We start from the raw sequence: 20,524 nt of genomic DNA on the forward strand, positions 1-20,524 counted from the left end.
ATGATCCATCTTTTGTTTTGTTTCTGTGTTAATTCCTCCTTTATTTCATCTTCTGATGTCACGTTAATTTGGCAGCAAAAGGGAAAAAATTCCAAGAACAAAAGGGAGAAAAAAAAAACAAGGGAACGGCCAAACTTTTTGAAGTTCAAAGTTTATGGGCTAAATTATCCGACTGATCCTAAGATATATAGCCATTGTTAAAGGATAATCGTTTTCATACAAACCTACTTGTCTATGCCTACCTCTATCATATTGGTGCGGTGTGACTTGTGTTTGCACAGTAAATGGAAATAATCTCTTTCTTGGAATGTTAAATTTATTTTTAAGTTATGGATTTCACTAACAGGTTCCTCATAATTAAGCACACGTTAAGAGAGGTTGGAATTATTTTCTTAACAAAATGGAAACTAATTTTTTAAAAAAAATGTAAATGAAGGGAGTGCATTAAATATGTATATTCACATGGTGTAATATACATGTACTAATGAATGTCCTGAGAGCATCTTATTACAAACATCCTTAATTTATTTAGGGTGATAAAAGGCGCATGCCCAGGCTTAGATAAATTTTCATTTGTCAATTAATCAATGAGAGAAATATTGAAAATTATGACTTCTGAACCTAGAGAGCAAATTTTTAAAGTGACTATATATAATTGCAATAGAAGATGATTAGGAAGGGTACGTTATTTAATGGAAATCGCTATCACTTTAACCTTTCCTTCTGTTTTTACCTTTTTGTTTTCTTTTGGGGGTTTCCGTTGGGCAGGATTTGTTATTTTTCATTTTTTTTTTCCTTACCCAAGACATGCAACGATAAATTTGTTTGAGATTTAAGCATACATGAACCTTTTTTCTTTTCTTTTTTTTTTTTTTTGGTTGGAGTCGTAAAGCATTTATAAGCTAGTTCATGAACACAATATCTGAGATGACTTCTAGCTATAGGACCTTGTTAGAGGCCGCAGCATAATATTCTTCATTCTCTCTCCAAGAAGAAGCAAAATCATCCGAAGAATGGAGCAATTTTTCCAGAACAGCTGTGGACAGTGGCTTATGGGTTGAAACTAGCCAGGGCTCTGCAATCCGCTAGGGTGGTACTGGAAACGGATTCTCGATCAAACTGAGTTGGAAGCTAATCATGAAAGATTCTAGTAGTGGCTGGAACCCTCATCCGTCATCATAATCTCATTAAGCTACTGAAGGATTCTAGTGGCCGGATTCTAAAACTGGGTTGGAAGCTAAATCATGAAAGATTCTAGTGGCATCATAATCTCATTAAGCTAGTGAAGTAATATATAGTTACAAAAACCTTGAGATGAATGTAGAATTAGACATACGTGGCGGGAAGGGAATCGGTGCACTGACCACTTGGGGAAGTTGAGTTTGAGGCTGCAGCCGGGCAAATTAACCATCGTCAAGGATCGAGTTTGTTGATCCTTTTGGGGATCGGATGACATAAATGCCTAGATTGGCTTGCATTAGTGCGTCCATCATCAAATCTTACATGCATGTCATGTACAAATCTCGATTACCAAGTATGATCTTACTAGCTAAATCTACTAACTTAGGCTCTGAATTAAGAAGAAGAAGAAGAAGAAGAAGGAGATCTTGGGTGGATTAAGTTGCATCACCATAAGGTCTTAACAATGGTGGGCTTCTTATCATCGAAACTAGAACTAGATCTGAGAATCTTCAATGCTTTAGGAGCATTTTCAACCCAGATTGGACGGACAATTGTTCTGTCTGGGGTGATATATGCAAAGTGTGTATCCTTTGCAATTAGAGCCTGCCAATGGAGATTGGAAATGATAAGCACTTGGGATGCTACAAGATTTGCTCGAAATTAAAGTAAAGTGCGATTAAACTATATATTACCGCTTTTCTAAATGATTTTGATACGGAAAGGAGAGCCTTCAAGTCCTCTCTTTCAACGTAGCAGAATATTTTTATCTACAATAATTGGAGAAAATTAATATATATGGATCCGGATAATCAGCTTTTTGCAAGTGAATAGATATATCAAAATTGAAAACCCTGAAGCAGAAAATGGAGAAAGAAATTATCTAAATGCTGGCTGTGTGCACTAATACTCACGAGTAAATCTTCATGCAACGCATGCCAAGGCCTTGAAGGCTCATGAACACTCCATTGTTTCTCGTCGACAGGTGCTTCTCCCGAGCTTTCCATCAAAGCCGCCATCACCAAATGACTTGTACGTTGGCCTTGATTTAATTTCCACACAGACATAATTTCCAAATACTTTGGTCCATGCTGCTATATATTACGTTTATTTTTTATATATATATAAAAAAAGCTATGGAAAAACCGCTGTGCTGTAGTTAGTTAATGTCCTGAATCACAAAACAAATAGAATTCTCAATGTCAGCAGAATTTATCCAATCAGTAGCTATCAAACTTTAACTAGAATATCAAGAAGGGAAAGACATATTATCACTAGCCAGTAGAAACTAGAAATTAAGTACCTTCACAGCCATTTGCAATTCACATTCTTGGTCATGACATGTATGATACACGGGACACTTGATTCTTGAAATGCTTCATCAACATGCAAAAAAGAGAGCCTTCGACTCCTATCTCTTTCGAGTTTCAACGTAACACAACTTCTTTATCTTTAATCCAAGAGAATGATACAACTATATATCCGCTATCATGAAAAATGAAACTAAATACCATGTGTACTAAGAGGTAAATCTCCATCCGATGGATGCCTATCAGGGACTTGAAGCCTTGCGAACGATCCCTTGATTAAGTCTTGCTGCAAGGTGCTTCTTCACAGTTTTCCATCCAAAAAAAAAAGACATCACCAACATGACTTTGTTAATCTGGGTATGACAAAGGAAGATCAAATGGATCCGGCACTGCTGTACGTAGTGTTTGGCCTGTAACTCCACTTGAACTCAAGATACAATTATAAATCTAATACTAAATGGGTTGCTATATCAAATTTTGACAGGATTATCAAGAGCTGAAAGACAAACTATATCAGACTAATAGAAAGTACATTCCTCGGTATCTTTTTTTTTTTTTTTAAATATATATTAGTATTATTGGCCACCACATATGATCCGTAAGACACTTGATTATTTATTGGCCGATTTGATTCAATTAGTTTTTTCGTTGCTCATATTCTATGTGATGTGATCACTCCTGCATAATTACTTATGTGGGTTTGTATTAAGTCGCCATACAATTAGGCAACTACTACTACCAATATGTTTGCACATTCATCCAATTTCCAAGAGCTGTGCCATTGGGTGAAAGGCGTATTAATTTTTTGCCAGATAGTTAGCTAATTGCACGGTAATTAGTAGTAAATTGTACTAGTTTGGTGATTTAGTAATTGGAAATCAGCTGTGATTATTAGATTGGGTTAAGTGGAAATATGGGAACTGTATATGTACCGTTTGTTATTAGTTTCTGAGTTTGGAAATATGTCAAGTTACCTTCCAACTGTTTAATTTTTTTTTTCCATTATGATCGTGGACTTGTTTAAGATCAGCATTTACTAGTCAAAAGCTGTTATCTTACTTCATATTAGGGACTCAAAGGAATTTAGAGATTTTGGTAGGCCTTTTTCTTCTTCTTCAGGTGGCCCCATAAATTAGCAAAATTGCATGTTTGGTCCCCTTTTAGTAAAGTGGGTAGGCTAGAGAAGCAATTCTCCTATAGGTGGACTTTTTTGTCTTTTTAGTGGCTTTTGTGGCCCGTGCATGTTATTCCATTATTGCCCTTGGATACCTGTTTAAGCCCTGGATAGTCAATGTAAAAGGAGGTAATGGAGCTAGGTTTTTGGTCTTTTGGTGCATTAAATTTTCGAGATAAATATTAATTCTATGGGGGTGGAGTTTTTGCTGGCTTTATCGGCTCCGTCTGATTGTGCCCGGACTTTGATCTAACGGTGCATTACGTGATATCATTATGAAAATAGTTTCTGAGTTTGTCCGTTGGTTAAATTTTTTTTTTTTTTTTTTAAATAGTGGGGTTTGTCGTTGCTTACTGTTTTCTTGCATTGGTGCTTTAGCAGAAACTTTGGAATCTAAAACAGGGAGTCGTCTGTACTTAAATTTTATTCTTTTGCCTGCTTTGTTTGTTGCTTCTACTTGGCAGGCAGTAAGATAGATAGTTGTTTACTTGTTTTATTATTGGAATTACTTCCAATGATTGTCCAAGTGTCCAACAACGGGATATGCTTCTTTTGTTGGATGAGTTTCTATTTACCAAATGTAATATTGTAGCTTTTGTAGAAAAAGCTAATAGCTAATAACATGTTTGGTTTCATGTGATAAATTCTGCACTGCATGCATCTAAGGAGTTTGGCTAATATGTGGTTTTTGATCCATTTTCTACCTTCTTTTTACTTATGCTTAAACATTTTTCGTGAGTCCTATGCACTGCATTACTTGGGTATTTTTACTTAGAAATATTGTAAGATTCATCTCATGTATGGAACTTGAAAAGATTCTTATACAAAATTATGATTTGAGAGATAAAGAGTTATTAATGAGTTTGATTGTGTAGCCAGTTGTGTGATTTTTTATTTTTTATTTTTGCATAAAATACATTTTTTTAAAAAAAAAAATTAAACTATTTTAAAATGTTACATACATTATGCCACAAAAAGTGTTACGGCATTATTTTTAAAAAAAAAGTCAAAATAATCTTCTACTAAATATTTTTCTTTCTATTGAGAAGAAGGTGTGATTTCTTGGCATGGAAGTAGACTATTTTCTTAGCACCAAATTCAAAAGAAATAATCTAACGGAGCTATATGTTATGGTAATCGTTTTTCATACAAAAGTGAACAGGTATGTTTGAATAAGAGATTATTTGAAATAATACTGCATTACTTTTTGTAATGTGATGTACGTGAGATTAAAAAAAAAAAGCAGTTGAAAGTTGTGTTTATGATGTTTTTTTTTTTACTAATGTTGTTCGTCATGTTCCCTATTTAGTCTTGTAATGCTGCCTTTTAAAAAAGGCAAATTGGTGTTTGTAGGAGTATTAAATTGGCAAAACAGCTTCTTTTAAGATAGCATTTAAAAGTGGGTTAATTCCACTTTGTCCCCCCAAACTTTGGACGATTATTCACTTAAGTCCCTAAACTTCAAAATGGGACACTTAAGTCCCTAAACTTATAAATACCTCCCACTTAAGTCCCTGAACTTATAAAATAGGACACTTTAATCCCTAAACCCTCATAAAATGGGACACTTCGACCACCAACGGCATTCATGATTTGTTAACAATTTTCCTTAAGTGGGAGGTATTTATAAATTTAGGGACTTAAGTGTCCCATTTTGAAGTTTAGGGACTAAAGTGGGTAATCGTCCAAAGTTTGGGGGGACAAAGTGGAATTAACCCTTTAAAAGTGGATGTGTGTTTTTGTATCTTTGGATTTGATACAGGAACGACAAGTACTCGGACTCTCTTCTCCCATCCTCCTTACAAATACGTTGCGGTTGCGGTTGCGGCGTGGACATTGTTGCTTTATGTGTTTCATTGCAGAGTGTAACCACTGTAACACGACATGATTGATAGCATATTTTTGTGTGTGTAGTTTGAAAGGGATTAAAGATTGATTTGTTTTGTGTGATTCAAGTTTCTAGTCGCTCAATTATTCATGTTTGACTTCAGCTACAATCCATGACCAAAGTTACTTGGCAATAAGCTGCATGCTCCCACAGCCGTTATGATGATATATTTTTCAAACATAAGGAAATGAACGATTGGGTTATACTTATATACTTACTATATATATATATATATATATATATATATATAAATCGTGCTTAATTACTTTTTTTATCTCACTCAAAGGAAACAATCCGTGCATTGTTAAACCATCAAGTAGCAAGAGCTTGTTTTCCACACGGCTGCAAACGAAAGTAGAGTCGAGTTTTGGCCTAATTGAGTTGACTCTTAACTTAGTTTTTTATCGAACTCGAACTCGACGAGTGAACAATTTTGAAATTTGAGTTCGAGTTCGAACTTGAAAAAATAAAAAATAATTATTTTATTTTTTAAAAAATAAATAAAATAATATTAAAGTTGTATATGTAATTATATTATTAAAATATAAAAAATAAAAATATATATATATACATATAATCGAGCTTGTGAGTCGACTCGCAAACTAACGAACTTAATATTTTAAACTCGAGTTCGACTCGGCTAATTTGAGTTCAAGTCGAGCCGATTCGTTCGCAGCTCTAGTTTTCCAATATCAACGTCCATTTATTAAGCATAAAAAATCGCACGTATTGGCCTCTTGTTTTTTCTTTATTAATAGTGGTTTAAATTCCTCCACGTAGTATAACATTTTCTTGGGTCTCTTCCGTCATATCAATCGACTCTCTCAAAACCTTTTTAAGATACTAATACTATAATAATACGTGTGCTCCTGCAAAAAAAAAAAAAAATTACGTGTGCAGATAAAATACTTGATCACCGCCTTAAACCGGGACTCTGCTACTAATTTCCAGAAACTCCGCCTACTCTCCTTGTGTGTGACAGAGTCCCATGACTAGGGGTGTAATCGAGCCGAGTCGAGCTCGAGTATTGCTATACTCGAGCTCGACTCGACTCATATACACCAAAGCTCGAGCTCGAGCTCGAGCTCGAGCGAGCCCAAAAAATCGATACTCGAGACTCGACTCGAAAAATTTCCTTTAGGCTCGAGACTTGACTCGATACTCGAGGCTCGAAAATTTTTTTCATTTTAGGTCTTTTTACAATTATGTTATTACTTTTTTGCCATTATAGGATTTTATTATAAAGAATGATATATTGTAAATTTCATATAACTTATACCCATAATGGTCATTTTATAATTATAATACATATATATTATTTAAATTATAAATATATTATTTAAATAACTCCGGCTCGTCGAGCTACTCGACTCGAGCTGGGCTATTTCGACTAGAAACTCGACTCGATTTTCATTCGAGTTACTCGAAACTCGGCTCGAACTCGGTCAATCCGAGTTCGAGCCGAGTCGTTGACCGAGCTACTCGCGAGTAGGGTACATCCCTACCCATGACCACGAGTCAGTCTGCTGGCTATATTATTTATGTTACCAGATACGGAGATGTAATGTCATAAGAAAAAAGGTTCTCAAAATATCAGACCAAAATTAACAGAAAAGTTTTCCTAGTCTCTCCTCCATAGCTACAAATACTTAAAAGAAAAGTTTTCACCAACAATCAAGAGGAACGAATATGGCAATTGCAGCGAGAGTTGCTTCGACACAGCTGCCTTTAACTTCTTCAGCTCTTAAAGCATCGCCAATCCACGCGGCGGCCACTGTACTGTCGTCTTCTTCTTCTCCTTCTCCGACAAGATACGGAGGTGCACAACCGCCAGCCACCGCCAGGGCAGCCGAGTATGCGATCTCCAAAGTTGATGACTTGATGAATTGGGCTCGTCGCGGGTCCATTTGGCCCATGACCTTCGGCCTTGCTTGCTGTGCCGTTGAGATGATGCACACTGGGGCTTCCAGGTACGATCTGGATCGCTTTGGGATTATTTTCAGGCCCAGCCCAAGACAATCTGACTGCATGATCGTCGCTGGTACTCTTACCAATAAGATGGCTCCAGCGCTCCGCAGGTAAATTTTCCATCATCCTTAAATTGTTTGCTAGCAAGAGAGAATAGTGAAAAGATGAATTGAGTAGTAATTAAATTATCGCTTTTGAGTTTTGATGCTTATTTTGTTGATTTTCCTAAAAAAAACGTTCAATATATATGTATATATATATTGTAGGGTGTATGATCAGATGCCTGAGCCAAGGTGGGTGATATCAATGGGGAGCTGTGCAAACGGTGGGGGATACTATCACTATTCCTACTCGGTGGTGAGGGGATGTGATAGAATTGTGCCGGTCGACATATACGTGCCCGGGTGCCCCCCAACTGCCGAAGCTTTACTGTATGGGATTCTGCAGCTCCAGAAGAAAATTAATCGGAGGAAAGATTTCCTTCATTGGTGGACCGAGTAGTGAGTAATTCGTAAAGATGGAGAATCACTCTTCCATGATTGTCCAGGACCAAAAACCTGTCAGGGTTTTTGAATCCTGTGGAATAGAACCACCACCGATCTTAGCTATTTTGCTTTGATGTTTAATGTAAAATATTCGTGTGGTTTTCGGCTGTGTCCTGAAACTTGTAGCGGGCCATTATCTTCTATGGAGCAGTCTTGAAGAGAGAGGTTTCGTCTACTATTAATTTTGTGAAAATTCAGATGATGTCATGTAACAACTAGATTAGAAGCATCTAAAATGCAGGGAGTGAATATTGACGATCTTTTCTATTGCAGGGAGTATAAGCTTCATATCATGGTATAGAATTTGATGCTCGCTTAATGGCGTGGAATTTGATGCTCAATTAACGACAAACAAGTTCAACTGAATTGTTTGTTAGGTCTTTGAAATCCAACATGGAATGCATTTAACAAGTTGCTTGGCGGATAGCAGTATGCAACTTGGTGCGAATGTGTACGTAAGAGAAGGTTTTGGCCCAAACTCACAATAATGCTGCTCGAGTGCTGCCTTCGATGTCAGAGACAGCAGCAGCAAATTGTTCCTAGATGAATTTCGTGCGTTTGGGTCCGAAAGTTGCTAGAATTATTAGTCGAAGGTGGTAAATGAATAATCAATTAAACTGGACAAAAATTGATGTGCAATGCCAACTACCACCACTACTAAAAATGTCTCGTGTAATTAATTAATGGACAGTAGTAGTGCTTCTAAGTCTAATCTGGGATTCGATTTGGGTCAAAAACTGACAAGTATTATTCCTATTGTAAAGTGTGGGGCGGGGGGGAGAAGACGGCAGAAGTGAGTGAAATGTGAGTCGGGTGGAAGAAGCAAGGCGCAGCAGAGGGAGCCGCGTTGCACGCGGGTTCGCACACGACGCGACAGGAAAGAAGTGGATACGACAGCTTCAATTTCTGTCAATCGCTCTTTCTGTCATTTGGGGGTGTCCTCAATTACTTCATGGGTCCCTAATCATAATCCAATATCTGCACGCCCAATTTTAAGACCCCTGATATAGTAGTAGGTGTCATTAGCTAATTCTTTTTTTTTTTTTTTTTATCGACACAGGGTGTCCGAATCAATCTTTACGGGTCCGACTAATCCCCTGCGTCCCGGATCCGGCGCCCCAACCCGGCCCGAACGCGTTAATTCATTAGCGTTTTTCTAAGCTAAAAATGATGCTCAACTCAACCTTTTATCGTGCCCCTGTCTTTTATTTCTTTATTTGGTTAGTAATGATTTTGCTGTCCCTTTTTAAATTAAGAAATGTTATTTTGCAATTCTATCATTTATTTTATTATATGATCTAACAAATAAAAATTATATGATTAAAATAACGATAGAAATGTGACTAATAAAAATAGGAATGCAAATAATATTTCTCTCTTTTTTTTTGGCAAAATATTTGTTCTGTCGAACAAAAAATAACTCAAAATAATTATAATGAGTTCTCGAGTCCTTTAGTTTTTTTGCTCAAATACAATAAAACCTTGGTTGTTTCTTCCTTGAAAAGAAACGTATGATTAGTCTTAACTAAAATCATCGCTTCTATGATACTATTCTTAACTATAACCACTTAGCCGGAAGGGAACTTTTCTCGCTAATTGCATGTTTAAGCATTTCAAACCCCCTTCCCAGACCTCCCCCCTCCCCCTTTTTAAGTTGAGGGTTTTTGAATCCATGATATATATGTAAAAATTGAATTTTAAATTCAAAATTTATATAATTATTATTCATCCAACGTTGACAGTACAGTATATACATTGTCATTGTAAGAAAAATTGATCCTTATAGAATTTTTTTAAAATTTTGTATGTAAGGTTATAGAAATTTACTAAAGTCAATATTTTTACCGTTTCAACTAGAGGTGTATTCGAGTTGAGTCGAATTTCAATAATTCTATACTTGAGATCAAACTCAGTGTTATCCTAAGGTACTCAAGTTTGAGCTTGAACAGGCATTCAAAACGAATTTTGATTTCAACTCGACAAAATTGTGGCTCAACTCGAATTCGACTTGAAGTTCTGTCCAAGCCCAAACAAGTTCAAGTACTCAATGTCAAGCTCGAACTTAGAAGGTTGAGCTCAACATTCTTGAATTTTCAAGGTTTTCCTATTTTAAACTTTCATAGTGTGTTTGGATTGTAAGTTATTTGAGATATTTTTACTGTAGCACTTTTTGTGATGTGATGTATGTGAGATAAAAAGGTAATTGGGAAGATAAAAAGATGTATTGAAAATTGTAATGGTGATGTAAGCAAATATATTTGGATAAATAACTTACCATCCAAACACACATATGTGTTTTTAAAGATCTTGAATTTGAGAATTTACTTTTTTTTTTCTGTCACAAATTTATTAAGTAAACTAGTGTTTGGATTGCATTTTTCATGATTTTTCATGAAAAAATTACTGTAGCGATTTGATTAGGGATGGCAATGGGGGCGAGTGCCCGCCCCGCGGGGGGCTCACGGGGCGGGGGTTGGGGCGGGGGGAAATTTTTTCCCCCCGCTTAGAAACGGGGCGGGGGGCGGGGGAGTATTCCCCCGCCCCGCCACCCGCAAAAAAAAAAAAAAAAATATATATATATATATATATAAATGACTATATATTATATGTAAGTTAATTAGTTATAAACTTATGATAATGATATTATTAGTTAGATGTATTATATAATGTATATTAGTTTATGTAATATAATTGATATTATCAATTATATGAATAATTATACATGTCTACTAATAGAATTTATTAATTAGTTATACTAAATTTACTAATACATTTATACTAAATTTCTAATTACACTTAATAGAATAACACTTTTTTCTCAAAAAAAAACACAAACACAATGATGAATTAGTGATTGCATTTGTACTAAAAGTGAAAATTTGACTATTTTAGTTATATTTATTTCATCATATTGGATTGTATTCAAATAACTTCTGTTTGATTGTTTTTATGAGTTTCAATTGTAAAATTACAATGAATAATAATTTGGTGATGTGTTGATATTTTAGTACTTGATTATTTATTAAAATTTAATTATAATAAAATTATATAATAAAATTTTATTAACCCCGCGGGGGAAGCGGGGCAAGGCGGGACGGGGGCGGGGCGGGGCGGGGGGAGCGGGAGGCGGGGGACGGGGCGGGGGACGTGGGGAACTAATAGGCAACGGGGCGGGGGACGGGGGAGGGGTCCCCCGCCCCAACCCCGCCCCGTTGCCATCCCTAGATTTGATGTATGTGAGGGAAAAAGGTAATAGGGAAATGTGATCACGGAAAACGACGTAATTTTCCGACGGAAAATCGCAATCCAAACAAGGCCTTAGTTTTACATAAATTTGCTAAAACACTAATCCAAATTAGTAATTTTGCAATTGATAAAAATATAAATTTTTTATATATACATGCTACTCGATTAAATTCGTTGAACACTCGTATAATATACTTATAATATTCGAACTTGGCTCATCAGCCTAATCAAATAACTTGAGTTTGAACTTGAACCGAGTCAAAAAGAATCCGAACCAATCTTTTAACCAAATTACCGCGAGCAACTCAACTCACGGTCACCGCTAGTTTCGCCTGGTAAAAATTATACTGTACCCTTCAGGTCAGATCCTGAGTATACTACTACTATTCATGCACCCAAGTGAAAACAAAAAATAGAAAAATATATCATCAGCAGTCCATTGGTTGATTGGTTCTGCCTGTCTGGCTTTCACATTGACCCTCTAGCTGTCACTCCAAGGTCTTCCCAGATAGTGATTACACTATGATAGGGTTCTGCCACGTGTTGCGGGTGAGATTGGCTCTGAGGTGACGGACACCCAAAGCTACGATTACCCCTGGGTACTGCACAAGTGGACGGCCATAACACTCTCCCCAGCAAACGATTAACGGCAACGATCAGCCTCATCAATCCTAATGATGCGTCCCTCCTGCCTGCATTTCTCAGTACTGCTTCGTTCGCACGCAAGCTCCCAATTGGCTTGGCGGCTGGGAGTGGGGGATGGCTCGGCTAGGGAAAATGGCGGCTTCTGAACAATAATTACTAGTGTAATTAAGAACGTGATTAGAGCGCAGAGGCACATGATGATCACTTTGAATTTTTATTTTTTTTTAAAAAAAAAAACTGGTAGTCATCAGTATCACTAAAAGCTTTTAGTCAAGCAAAGGACCCTTAATTGCATGATTTCTGGCAAACTTCTACTTTTTTTAGAAAGGATATTAGGGCGTTAACAGGTCATGTCATCGTATCTCTTGTGACTAAGACATTCCTTAATTCTTTTAACGCGCAAGAGTTGACCAGATAAGAAAATTAATCACTTGGCAAAATCTGTTGCTCACGACTTGCTATAATATGCATAGGATTTTGTAGCGCTGTATTTACATCATATGATTAACATCATATATATATCACCAAAGCAGCTCTCTGATAATGACATAATAATAAATTTGTTAATCTTATATACATGCTATCATAATTAGACATATAATTTAAATTTTAATTAATTATCATATATTCAATGATAATAATAATAGTATATACACTATCAGTATACAGAAACTTCATCCATAATAAATTATAACAAATGCGAAATAAACTCACTTGTAAACATGTTACAACAGTTGCTTGAGGGAAAAAAAATATAATAAAAAAATGTGGATATATTGGTCATGCGCCCACAATAGTAGTTAGTATTTTTTTGGTCAAAATAAAATTACGCACTCCCAAGAAATTCTCCATTCCCTGCGGTCTCTGGACCTCTAAAATAAGTTTGAAAAGTAAAAAAAAAAAAAAAAAGCTTGAAAAGTTTTGGATTTAGATATGAGTTTACAAAATTAGTGCCTTCTTTGTTCAACAATTATAAAGAACTAACAAAAGTTGGTGATTGTCTTTTCTAGATATAATAATGGTTTAATCAAATATCATGCATAAAGTTAAATGAGAAATTAGGTCGAAAGACAGAGAAAAAATTGGCGACAACTTCTCACGAGGCTTCACAAAATAACAAGTCGACGTCCGGTTTTCTTTGGTTAATTAGCAAGAGGCCTGAATGAATGATTGGTGATCAGATTCTTTATACAAACCTTTACTTTGTTCGATTACAATAATTTAATTGCCTCGACTAACTAAACTCCAAGACCGGCTATGATTCTTTAGAAGAATCGAAATGATTATGGCTAGAGCACTATCACTAGGATAAAGCAGTGAACATTGGCAGACACTCACTCGAACTGCGGAACTGTCTCGACGAAAAATGTTTAAAAAGAATTGACTGATATTGTGCGTATCTAGCCATATTATTGGTGAGTCTGTGCTCGCGCCGCCGGGGAGGGGAGAGGGTCGCTTGTGTGTGGGTTCTTCAATTTAGACTTAAGTTTCATGGGAGTATCGCTCCGTCACCAATTAGTTGGACGTGAGTTTTCTATGAGTCCCGCTTAGGTTTAATAGACGTTAACTTTCGAGTGTTTCTAATCTAATAATTATGTATGTGTATGTGTGTGTTTCTATCGTTTTCCGGAAAAAGATATTGTGCGTATCAATTTTGTATATTGTAACAGCATGGACACTTTATTCTTTAAATGCATGTCACATAAACTCAATTCAAATTTAAATATCATTTTTTTACAATTATAAGAAAAAACAAAATATATTTCGGTGGTTAAGAGCAATAATCATTAAAATAGATGCTCGAAACTTCCGCAGATTACGATGGTATTAACTAAAGTGATATTAACAATGCAAAATTACCCCCAAAAAGCTTGTTTCAATTGTGATTTCTTAATAAACAATGAAAATCTTTTTTTGACATATGCTTCAATCACATTTCTATATCACATACATCACATTGTTATAATAAATTTTTTAATAAAAACTCAAAAAACTTGCAATCTAAATCGATTTCCACCCCAAAATCATATATATATATAGAGAGAGAGAGAGGTCTATGTAAAGAATAGAATTTAAAAGGATTTTTTTTGAGGGAATTCGAACAAAAAATTTCTTTCATAAACATATTTTTTAATCACTTTTGCACGTTATATATATCAAATCACTATAATATATATATATTTTTTAAAAATTCAGCTAATTACAATCCAAATAGGACACAAGTTTATTGCAGGATAATCCAAACAGGACCCAAGTTTATTATAGGATAAAGTAGAGTTAGTTGTTCATTGCTTCATTGCAGTGACGCTCTACATGTAAAAGTTGGCTTTAGCCTTTGGCCAATCCAAAGCTTCGACTCGTATCCTAGTAGTAGTAGTATTTGACTGACTCAAACAATTCAGTGTTTGATGATGAGAGAGGCCGTGGATGGGGTGAGTGGCTACACTGTGGGACTTCACTATACACAAGTGTGCATTCAACTAGCTTGCATCGTGAGCCGAATATGTTAGACAAAAATCTCCTCTCCTCCTCTTTCTACTGCTACTACTATTACTAGTACAGTAGTACTGGTATTCTCTCACTATATGATGCGATCGCTGTTGTCCGGTCGTCACTTTCACGCGGACTTCCATACTTCATTTACATCAACCAATTCAATACCACTCCCCCCCCCCCCAAATATCTCTTCTTGTCTTCTTTCTATCCGTCTTATATCGCTTCTTCTTCAATTTTCATCTATTTTGCCAGAGTCCCACCTCCAGTACCATCTCTGGATTCAATCTCTTGCTGAGGGATTAGCTCTCTCTCTCTCTGCTTCGAGATTACAATTTTATATGATGCCTAAAGCTTCTGCCTTGGGGCTTTGGACGCGGAACAAAATTTGACCTTTTTTGTCACAGTTTTAGTGGTGCTCCTCTCCTTTCTTGCTTTTTTCGCCACTTCCCAAGCCCAAAAGGCCAACACCTCACATAAACCGTAATTCGTAAACGTTCAATCAACTTCAATCCTACCACACATAGACCAAATCCCAATCCTTTTCCCTTCTTTTCAGGCAACCCAAAAAAAAAACAAAGGAGAACCCAGTTCACAAAATCAACCAAGAACCACACTTTGATCCCAAAATTCGACCTCTTTGTCCGCTTGCTGTTATAAAGATCTAATCTTTGATCTCTGTAATCAAGGTTTTCTCGATTGTGGTCAGCTTCTCAAACTTTAAAATTAGCTCAGAGTTGAACAGTTTTCATACTAAGATTTATTATTTCCAAGCAGAAAATGCAAGACCCGTCGATATATTCACAAATGAAACCGCAATTTCCAGAGCAAGAACACCTGAAATGCCCGAGATGTGACTCTGCGAACACAAAATTCTGCTATTACAACAACTACAATCTCTCTCAGCCGCGCCACTTTTGCAAGAACTGCAGAAGATATTGGACTAAAGGCGGTGCTCTCAGAAACATCCCTGTCGGTGGTGGCTCCCGGAAGAACACTAAACGCAGCTCATCAACTACCAAACGCTCTTCCTCAGCCACCTCGGCTGCCCCGTCTACCTCCCCTTCCTCAGCCGCTGCAGTCTCGTCATCATCACCACCTCCTTCTACCACTCCTCAGACACTGCCAAAAACAGAGCCTTATGGGCTTGCTCCGCAGGCACTTCAACCCGGTTTTGATCAGGACCGCAGGATGATTCTTGATGTGGGTGGGAATGGGAGCTTTAGCTCCCTCTTGTCTTCAAATGGGGGGCAATTTGGGAATTTTCTGGAGGGGTTGAATCCAAATGCATCAAATTTGCAGCTCTGTGGGTTTGGTGATCATGGCCCGAATCAAGGTCCGGGTCCGGGTCACCATCATGGTGATCCACATGCGGGTTTGCAAAATGGGAGTAATTCTGAGGAGGGGTTTTTAAGTAATCAGGGTAATGGAGACTCTAGCTGCTGGAATGGGAGCAATGGTTGGCCTGATCTTGCCATTTACACTCCAGGTTCCAATTTTCAGTAAAACACTAAAAGTGCCCCACAAAAAGGAGGAAATTAATTGTTGAGAGATAGAGGGTATGTACTTCTAGTCTGCTATCTACTCTTTGCCATATTTAGTAGTCTTACTAATTTTGATAATTCCAAGAGCATGGATAGAATACCCTTGTTGAGAGTGTAATCAAGGCTAAAGGGGAAGGTGGGCGTGACCGATCAATGCCTAGACACCCAAAATTGGAAACAAGGACCCCCCCCCCCCCCAAAAAAAAAAAAAAAAACCCCCACTAGTGCTGTAATAGGGGCATAACTCCGTCATTATATAGTAGTAGTACAATTAATTTTTACCCCCTATTATTTGGGCTCTATACTCTGTAGCTAATATTATATTATTGTATCTTGTGTTTTGGTACATATGGAAGGAGAATTACATATTTCAAAACTCTTTCTTATTGTGATGTTTGATTTGGTATGTGGATGAGATTTAGATAGGTGATTATTGGAAATATTAGTTGAAATAATACTCTTCGCAATGTAATGCATGTGAAGTAAAAAGTGTGTTGAAAATGTGTTTTTGCGATATAAGCAAATAATTTATAGCTATAATTGGCGTTATGATGCGTTGTGCATGAATTCCATACTTTCTTTCCTCTTTCTTTTTAGTTCAATTAATTGGTTAAACATGCATACTATTTACGTAAGCAAATGGATGCTGCAAAACTCGTTTAATGGTCTTTTTTTTACGTCCTGACAAGTAAGAACAAGTTTGTAGATGATGTAATGTTTTAAAAGGCAAAAATTGACATTGTTGTTGTAAAACAATTAATATAGGTGTCATAATGTTACTGTCATTTGGCCACTGTATTGTATTATAGTACTATTTTGACAGTGGAGGAGAATGAAATTACGGTTTGGTTTTGCTTCTCTTGACTGATCAGGCCTTCTTGTTAGATAATTTAATTCAGTATTTAAACTTAATAGATTCAGATTTTAACATATTCATATCGTCTGATAATAAAAATTGAATATCTAAATTAATTAAGTGGCATTGAATTTTTTAGACAAAATTTGCTCTCAAAATTAACTGAGAAATTCTTCACTTATCACTACTGAATATGATTTGCATTCAAATATATTAGATTTAATATTTAATAATTTAAAATTTTAATAAATTCAGATTTCGATTTTATCAAACGCACCGGACTCTTACAAATAATGAAATAATAGCAAGTGGAGTAATGCCAGTGACATATCAGACGACACATCTAGATGTATTTTGTGAATCAAAATAAGACTGTAGAGAAACTTTTGAAAATGTTAGGATAATTTCGTCCACTAGATAATGGGCAGTATTCGTGGCAACCGTTAATAGGAGTAGCAGACTTTGTTATTAGTGTTTTTCCATAGTTTTGATTAGTGGCTTATATTAGTTGACATTAGGATAATGTGATGGTGTGGGTAGAAAATTGATATTAAATATCGCAAGTAGTTCATGAATGAGTTCAAGTCCGCTTGGGGTGTCTTCAAATTGGTCGACAAAGTTGAACTTTTCTCGTTTATAGTTATTTATTAGTCTCACATATCCTTGTTGCTTCTTTTTTTTTTTTTTTTTTTTTTTTTTAAAATTGTAGCTAATTTACTTTGACCGGTTTGTTTGGATTGCTCAACTCTGGTTTACTTCCAGAACATATATATACTTTCGAATTGTGTGCATGTGGCAAATTAACTAACGCAGAAAAGTGGATTTTGTCATTTCTTAAAGGATTAATCTGTTAGTGTATATACCATCTTCATTAAATGCATAACAGCTTATTGAATTTAAATTTAAAATCCAATTTTTGCTCGGGTCATGTGTTCAATCGATTAAATCAAATAAAAAGTAGACAATTAACGAAACCATCGAATGTTAGTTCGTTACTTCTTTTAGCTTCATGCAAACACCAGACGCGTACATAAATGTTCTTGAGAATCTCATTCTATTGGGAGGATTAATTACCATCAGCATTCTTACTAACTTGGGGACGTAGGAAAGAGTTAATCTTGTATACATCGATTGATTGTGTATATATTATTATCGTTGGTTGGATGTATATGTTCTTGTATTGATAGATTATTAGGGTATAAAAATCGTGACTTCTTTTAGCTTTACGGAAACACCAGATGAGAGTGTATATATATATATATATATATATGTATGTCCTTGAGAATCTTTTATTCTGCCGGGAGTATTAATTACCATCAGCATTCTTACTAACCTGAGGATGCAGGGAAGAGTTAATCTTGTATATATTGATTGTGTGTATATATTATTATCGTTGGATGTATATGTTTTTGTATTGATAGCTTATTAGTGTATAAAAGATTTGTCTGTCTATTGATCTCACTAGTTATATGTTACTATTTATTAAGGCTCCGATCGAATCTCTGACCAATTAAAGCACTAAAAGGCGAGATGAGTTGTGACATTTTCAAGCGCGAATTGGAGGAAGAGTGATGAAACAAATTTACCCAATAAGAATGATGGATTGCCGGCACGATATACTCCTATTCATTATTCTTAGGCTCAACGTTTTATCTGTTTGCTTAGGCCATCAGAGCATTTTACGAGCTACGGTAGCCAGTGATGATGGCTTAACATCATTGTGCTACACCTTGCTTTATGACTCATAATTAGGTGGGTTTTTTTTTTTTTTTTTTATTTCGGATTTGTTTGGTAACAAGAGGATAAGAATGAAGGCTTTGTATTTAATTTTTGGACCTAATGAATCCTTTGCTGCAAATAGGATGGTAGAAGCATAGTTATAATTCCGGCCTGACCAATTTGGTCAGAGGATCGGTGTGGGTTGCTAATTAAATTAATTAAGTAAATTTGTTGATCAGTCAATGATGATTTGATGGTTCAACCGGTGAATTAAGAAAAATTGTTGGTTGAATCATTAACTTAAAAGTTTTATTATTTTTAAAATTTAAAATATATTATTATGTGATATAATATAATTATTATACAACTTGCTGTTGAATTGCTCAATCCGCATTTGAACCGGTGACTCGGTCACCTCGAGTTGAGTTTCGGTTGGATTTAATTACTATAGGTAGTTTTTAAACTCGGGATAGTTATATGAATCGGATGGATTTTCGATTCACGATTCAATCTGGTTCAATTGGTTGAATTGGGTTCAATCGGTTTAACTTTGCTCAAATGTTTCTCTTTTTTTATTCTTTTATTTTTATTTATTATGGAAATTGGATAACTTTAAAATAAATAAAATAAAATAAAAATTTGGGTTAACCGATTCAAAAGTTGGATTTTTATTCGATTATGATTAGCAAACTAGTTCTCAATCAAGTTTGGTTAGTTTCAATTAATTTTTGGATTTTATTAGTGGATCGAACTGATTTAATGGTCAATTCACAATTCAATCGGTAGAAACAATGAGTCCGATCTGATTTTCAAATCACTTGGTTTGTTTGGATTGATGATTATTTGTCAAAATTTATTTACTTACATCATCATTACAATTTCTAACACATCTTTTTATCTTCTCAATTACTTTTTTATCTCACATACATCACATCACAAAAAGTGATACAGTAAAAATATCTCAAATAATTTAGTTGACTAGGCTAAGAATTTGGTTATGGTTTAGTGTTGAGATTTAAAAAATTAAAGGTTACTGAGTTTAAATCTCTCCTCTTTCTATTTCTTAAATATCACCCTTTGCTACTAGAAACAAAAAAATTTTTAAAAAAACTTGACTATGATTTAAGGAAAAAAAAAAATTCCCCATCTTTTATCCTAGAGAAAATTAACTCAGCCAATTTTTTTTCTTTCTTTTTTTTTTTGGGGCTGAGAAAAGTCTATTGAGGTTGTCTCAGGGAGATCAATGGAATAGGATCGGTGCAAATGGTTTGTTGCAATTACTACCATTGGCTACTTGTCGAATTATGGAAAAATCTTAACTCGGGCATAAAGGCCCACAAGCCATGACGTGTATTTAGATGGACCACGTTCACGATCAGGTTTTAGAATTGCATCGCAAAGAACCCCCTTGGGGTGGGCCTTTGAAAGCCTCAAGAGGACACAGGTCATTCACGTCAACGTGGCAGTGGGTAAATGTGGCCCACAAGCATCTCTCTCTAATCCATGCCAATATTTCCATTTTGATCTTTTTCTTTTGTCGTTACTTGCCCTCCTACAACCTCTCCTTCCCTGAGTTGCCATAAAGTACAAGCTGTTAGTATTTGTTAGTCGGAATGCTTGAATCTTATTAGTATTAATCTTCTATACACTGATAGTATACACACTTTTATCATTAAATGCATAACATATGATACGAATTTGAATTTAAAACATAAATTCTGCATATGTGTCGTATATCTAACTGTGATAATGTATACACCGTCAGTACATATAAGATTTACTCATATTATTATACCTTCTCAAAAAGACTCAAAAAAAAAAAAAAAAAAAAGAGAAGAAAAGCCTTCACCTCCAAAATCAAATGCACTAGAGAAAGTGTGGAGAGGTGTACGTTGACAATGTGCAAAGAGGCTTACCAAAGGTCTTGGCTGTAATAAATGCTGCTAATTGTGTCAGT

At 35.6% G+C, this 20,524-nt stretch overlaps 2 protein-coding genes and 1 long non-coding RNA gene across 5 annotated transcripts; 2 read left to right on the forward strand and 1 right to left on the reverse strand.

The window, feature by feature from the left end:
• Positions 1 to 708: 708 nt before the first annotated feature.
• On the reverse strand, positions 709 to 3,033 carry LOC140005685 (uncharacterized). 2 transcript variants are annotated; one of them, XR_011813261.1, is made up of 5 exons: positions 2,483 to 3,033; positions 2,094 to 2,350; positions 1,875 to 1,949; positions 1,337 to 1,785; positions 709 to 1,237 (listed from the first exon to the last, which is right to left on the reverse strand). It is a non-coding gene; the product is annotated as an uncharacterized lncRNA (long non-coding RNA). The 2 variants fall into 2 exon arrangements; XR_011813260.1 differs by lacking the exon at positions 709 to 1,237 and having other exon boundaries at positions 1,243 to 1,785; positions 2,483 to 3,029.
• A 4,059-nt stretch (positions 3,034 to 7,092) lies between these two features.
• On the forward strand, positions 7,093 to 8,324 carry LOC140005873 (uncharacterized). Its single transcript, XM_072047013.1, has 2 exons — positions 7,093 to 7,629; positions 7,786 to 8,324. The coding sequence occupies exons 1-2, from the start codon at positions 7,241 to 7,243 to the stop codon at positions 8,018 to 8,020; spliced, it is 624 nt and encodes a 207-aa protein (XP_071903114.1). The 5' UTR covers positions 7,093 to 7,240; the 3' UTR covers positions 8,021 to 8,324.
• A 6,036-nt stretch (positions 8,325 to 14,360) lies between these two features.
• LOC113742965 (uncharacterized) lies at positions 14,361 to 16,368 on the forward strand. Of its 2 annotated transcripts, none has more exons than XM_027270998.2 (2): positions 14,361 to 15,152; positions 15,226 to 16,368. In XM_027270998.2, the coding sequence occupies exon 2, from the start codon at positions 15,229 to 15,231 to the stop codon at positions 15,952 to 15,954; it is 726 nt and encodes a 241-aa protein (XP_027126799.1). In that variant the 5' UTR covers positions 14,361 to 15,152; positions 15,226 to 15,228; the 3' UTR covers positions 15,955 to 16,368. The 2 variants fall into 2 exon arrangements, with proteins under 2 accessions (XP_027126799.1, XP_071903115.1); XM_072047014.1 differs by having other exon boundaries at positions 14,361 to 15,137.
• The last annotated feature ends 4,156 nt before the right edge of the window (positions 16,369 to 20,524 follow it).

This window comes from Coffea arabica, chromosome 4e (genome assembly GCF_036785885.1).
Source record: "Coffea arabica cultivar ET-39 chromosome 4e, Coffea Arabica ET-39 HiFi, whole genome shotgun sequence".
Classification (NCBI taxonomy): domain Eukaryota; kingdom Viridiplantae; phylum Streptophyta; class Magnoliopsida; order Gentianales; family Rubiaceae; genus Coffea; species Coffea arabica.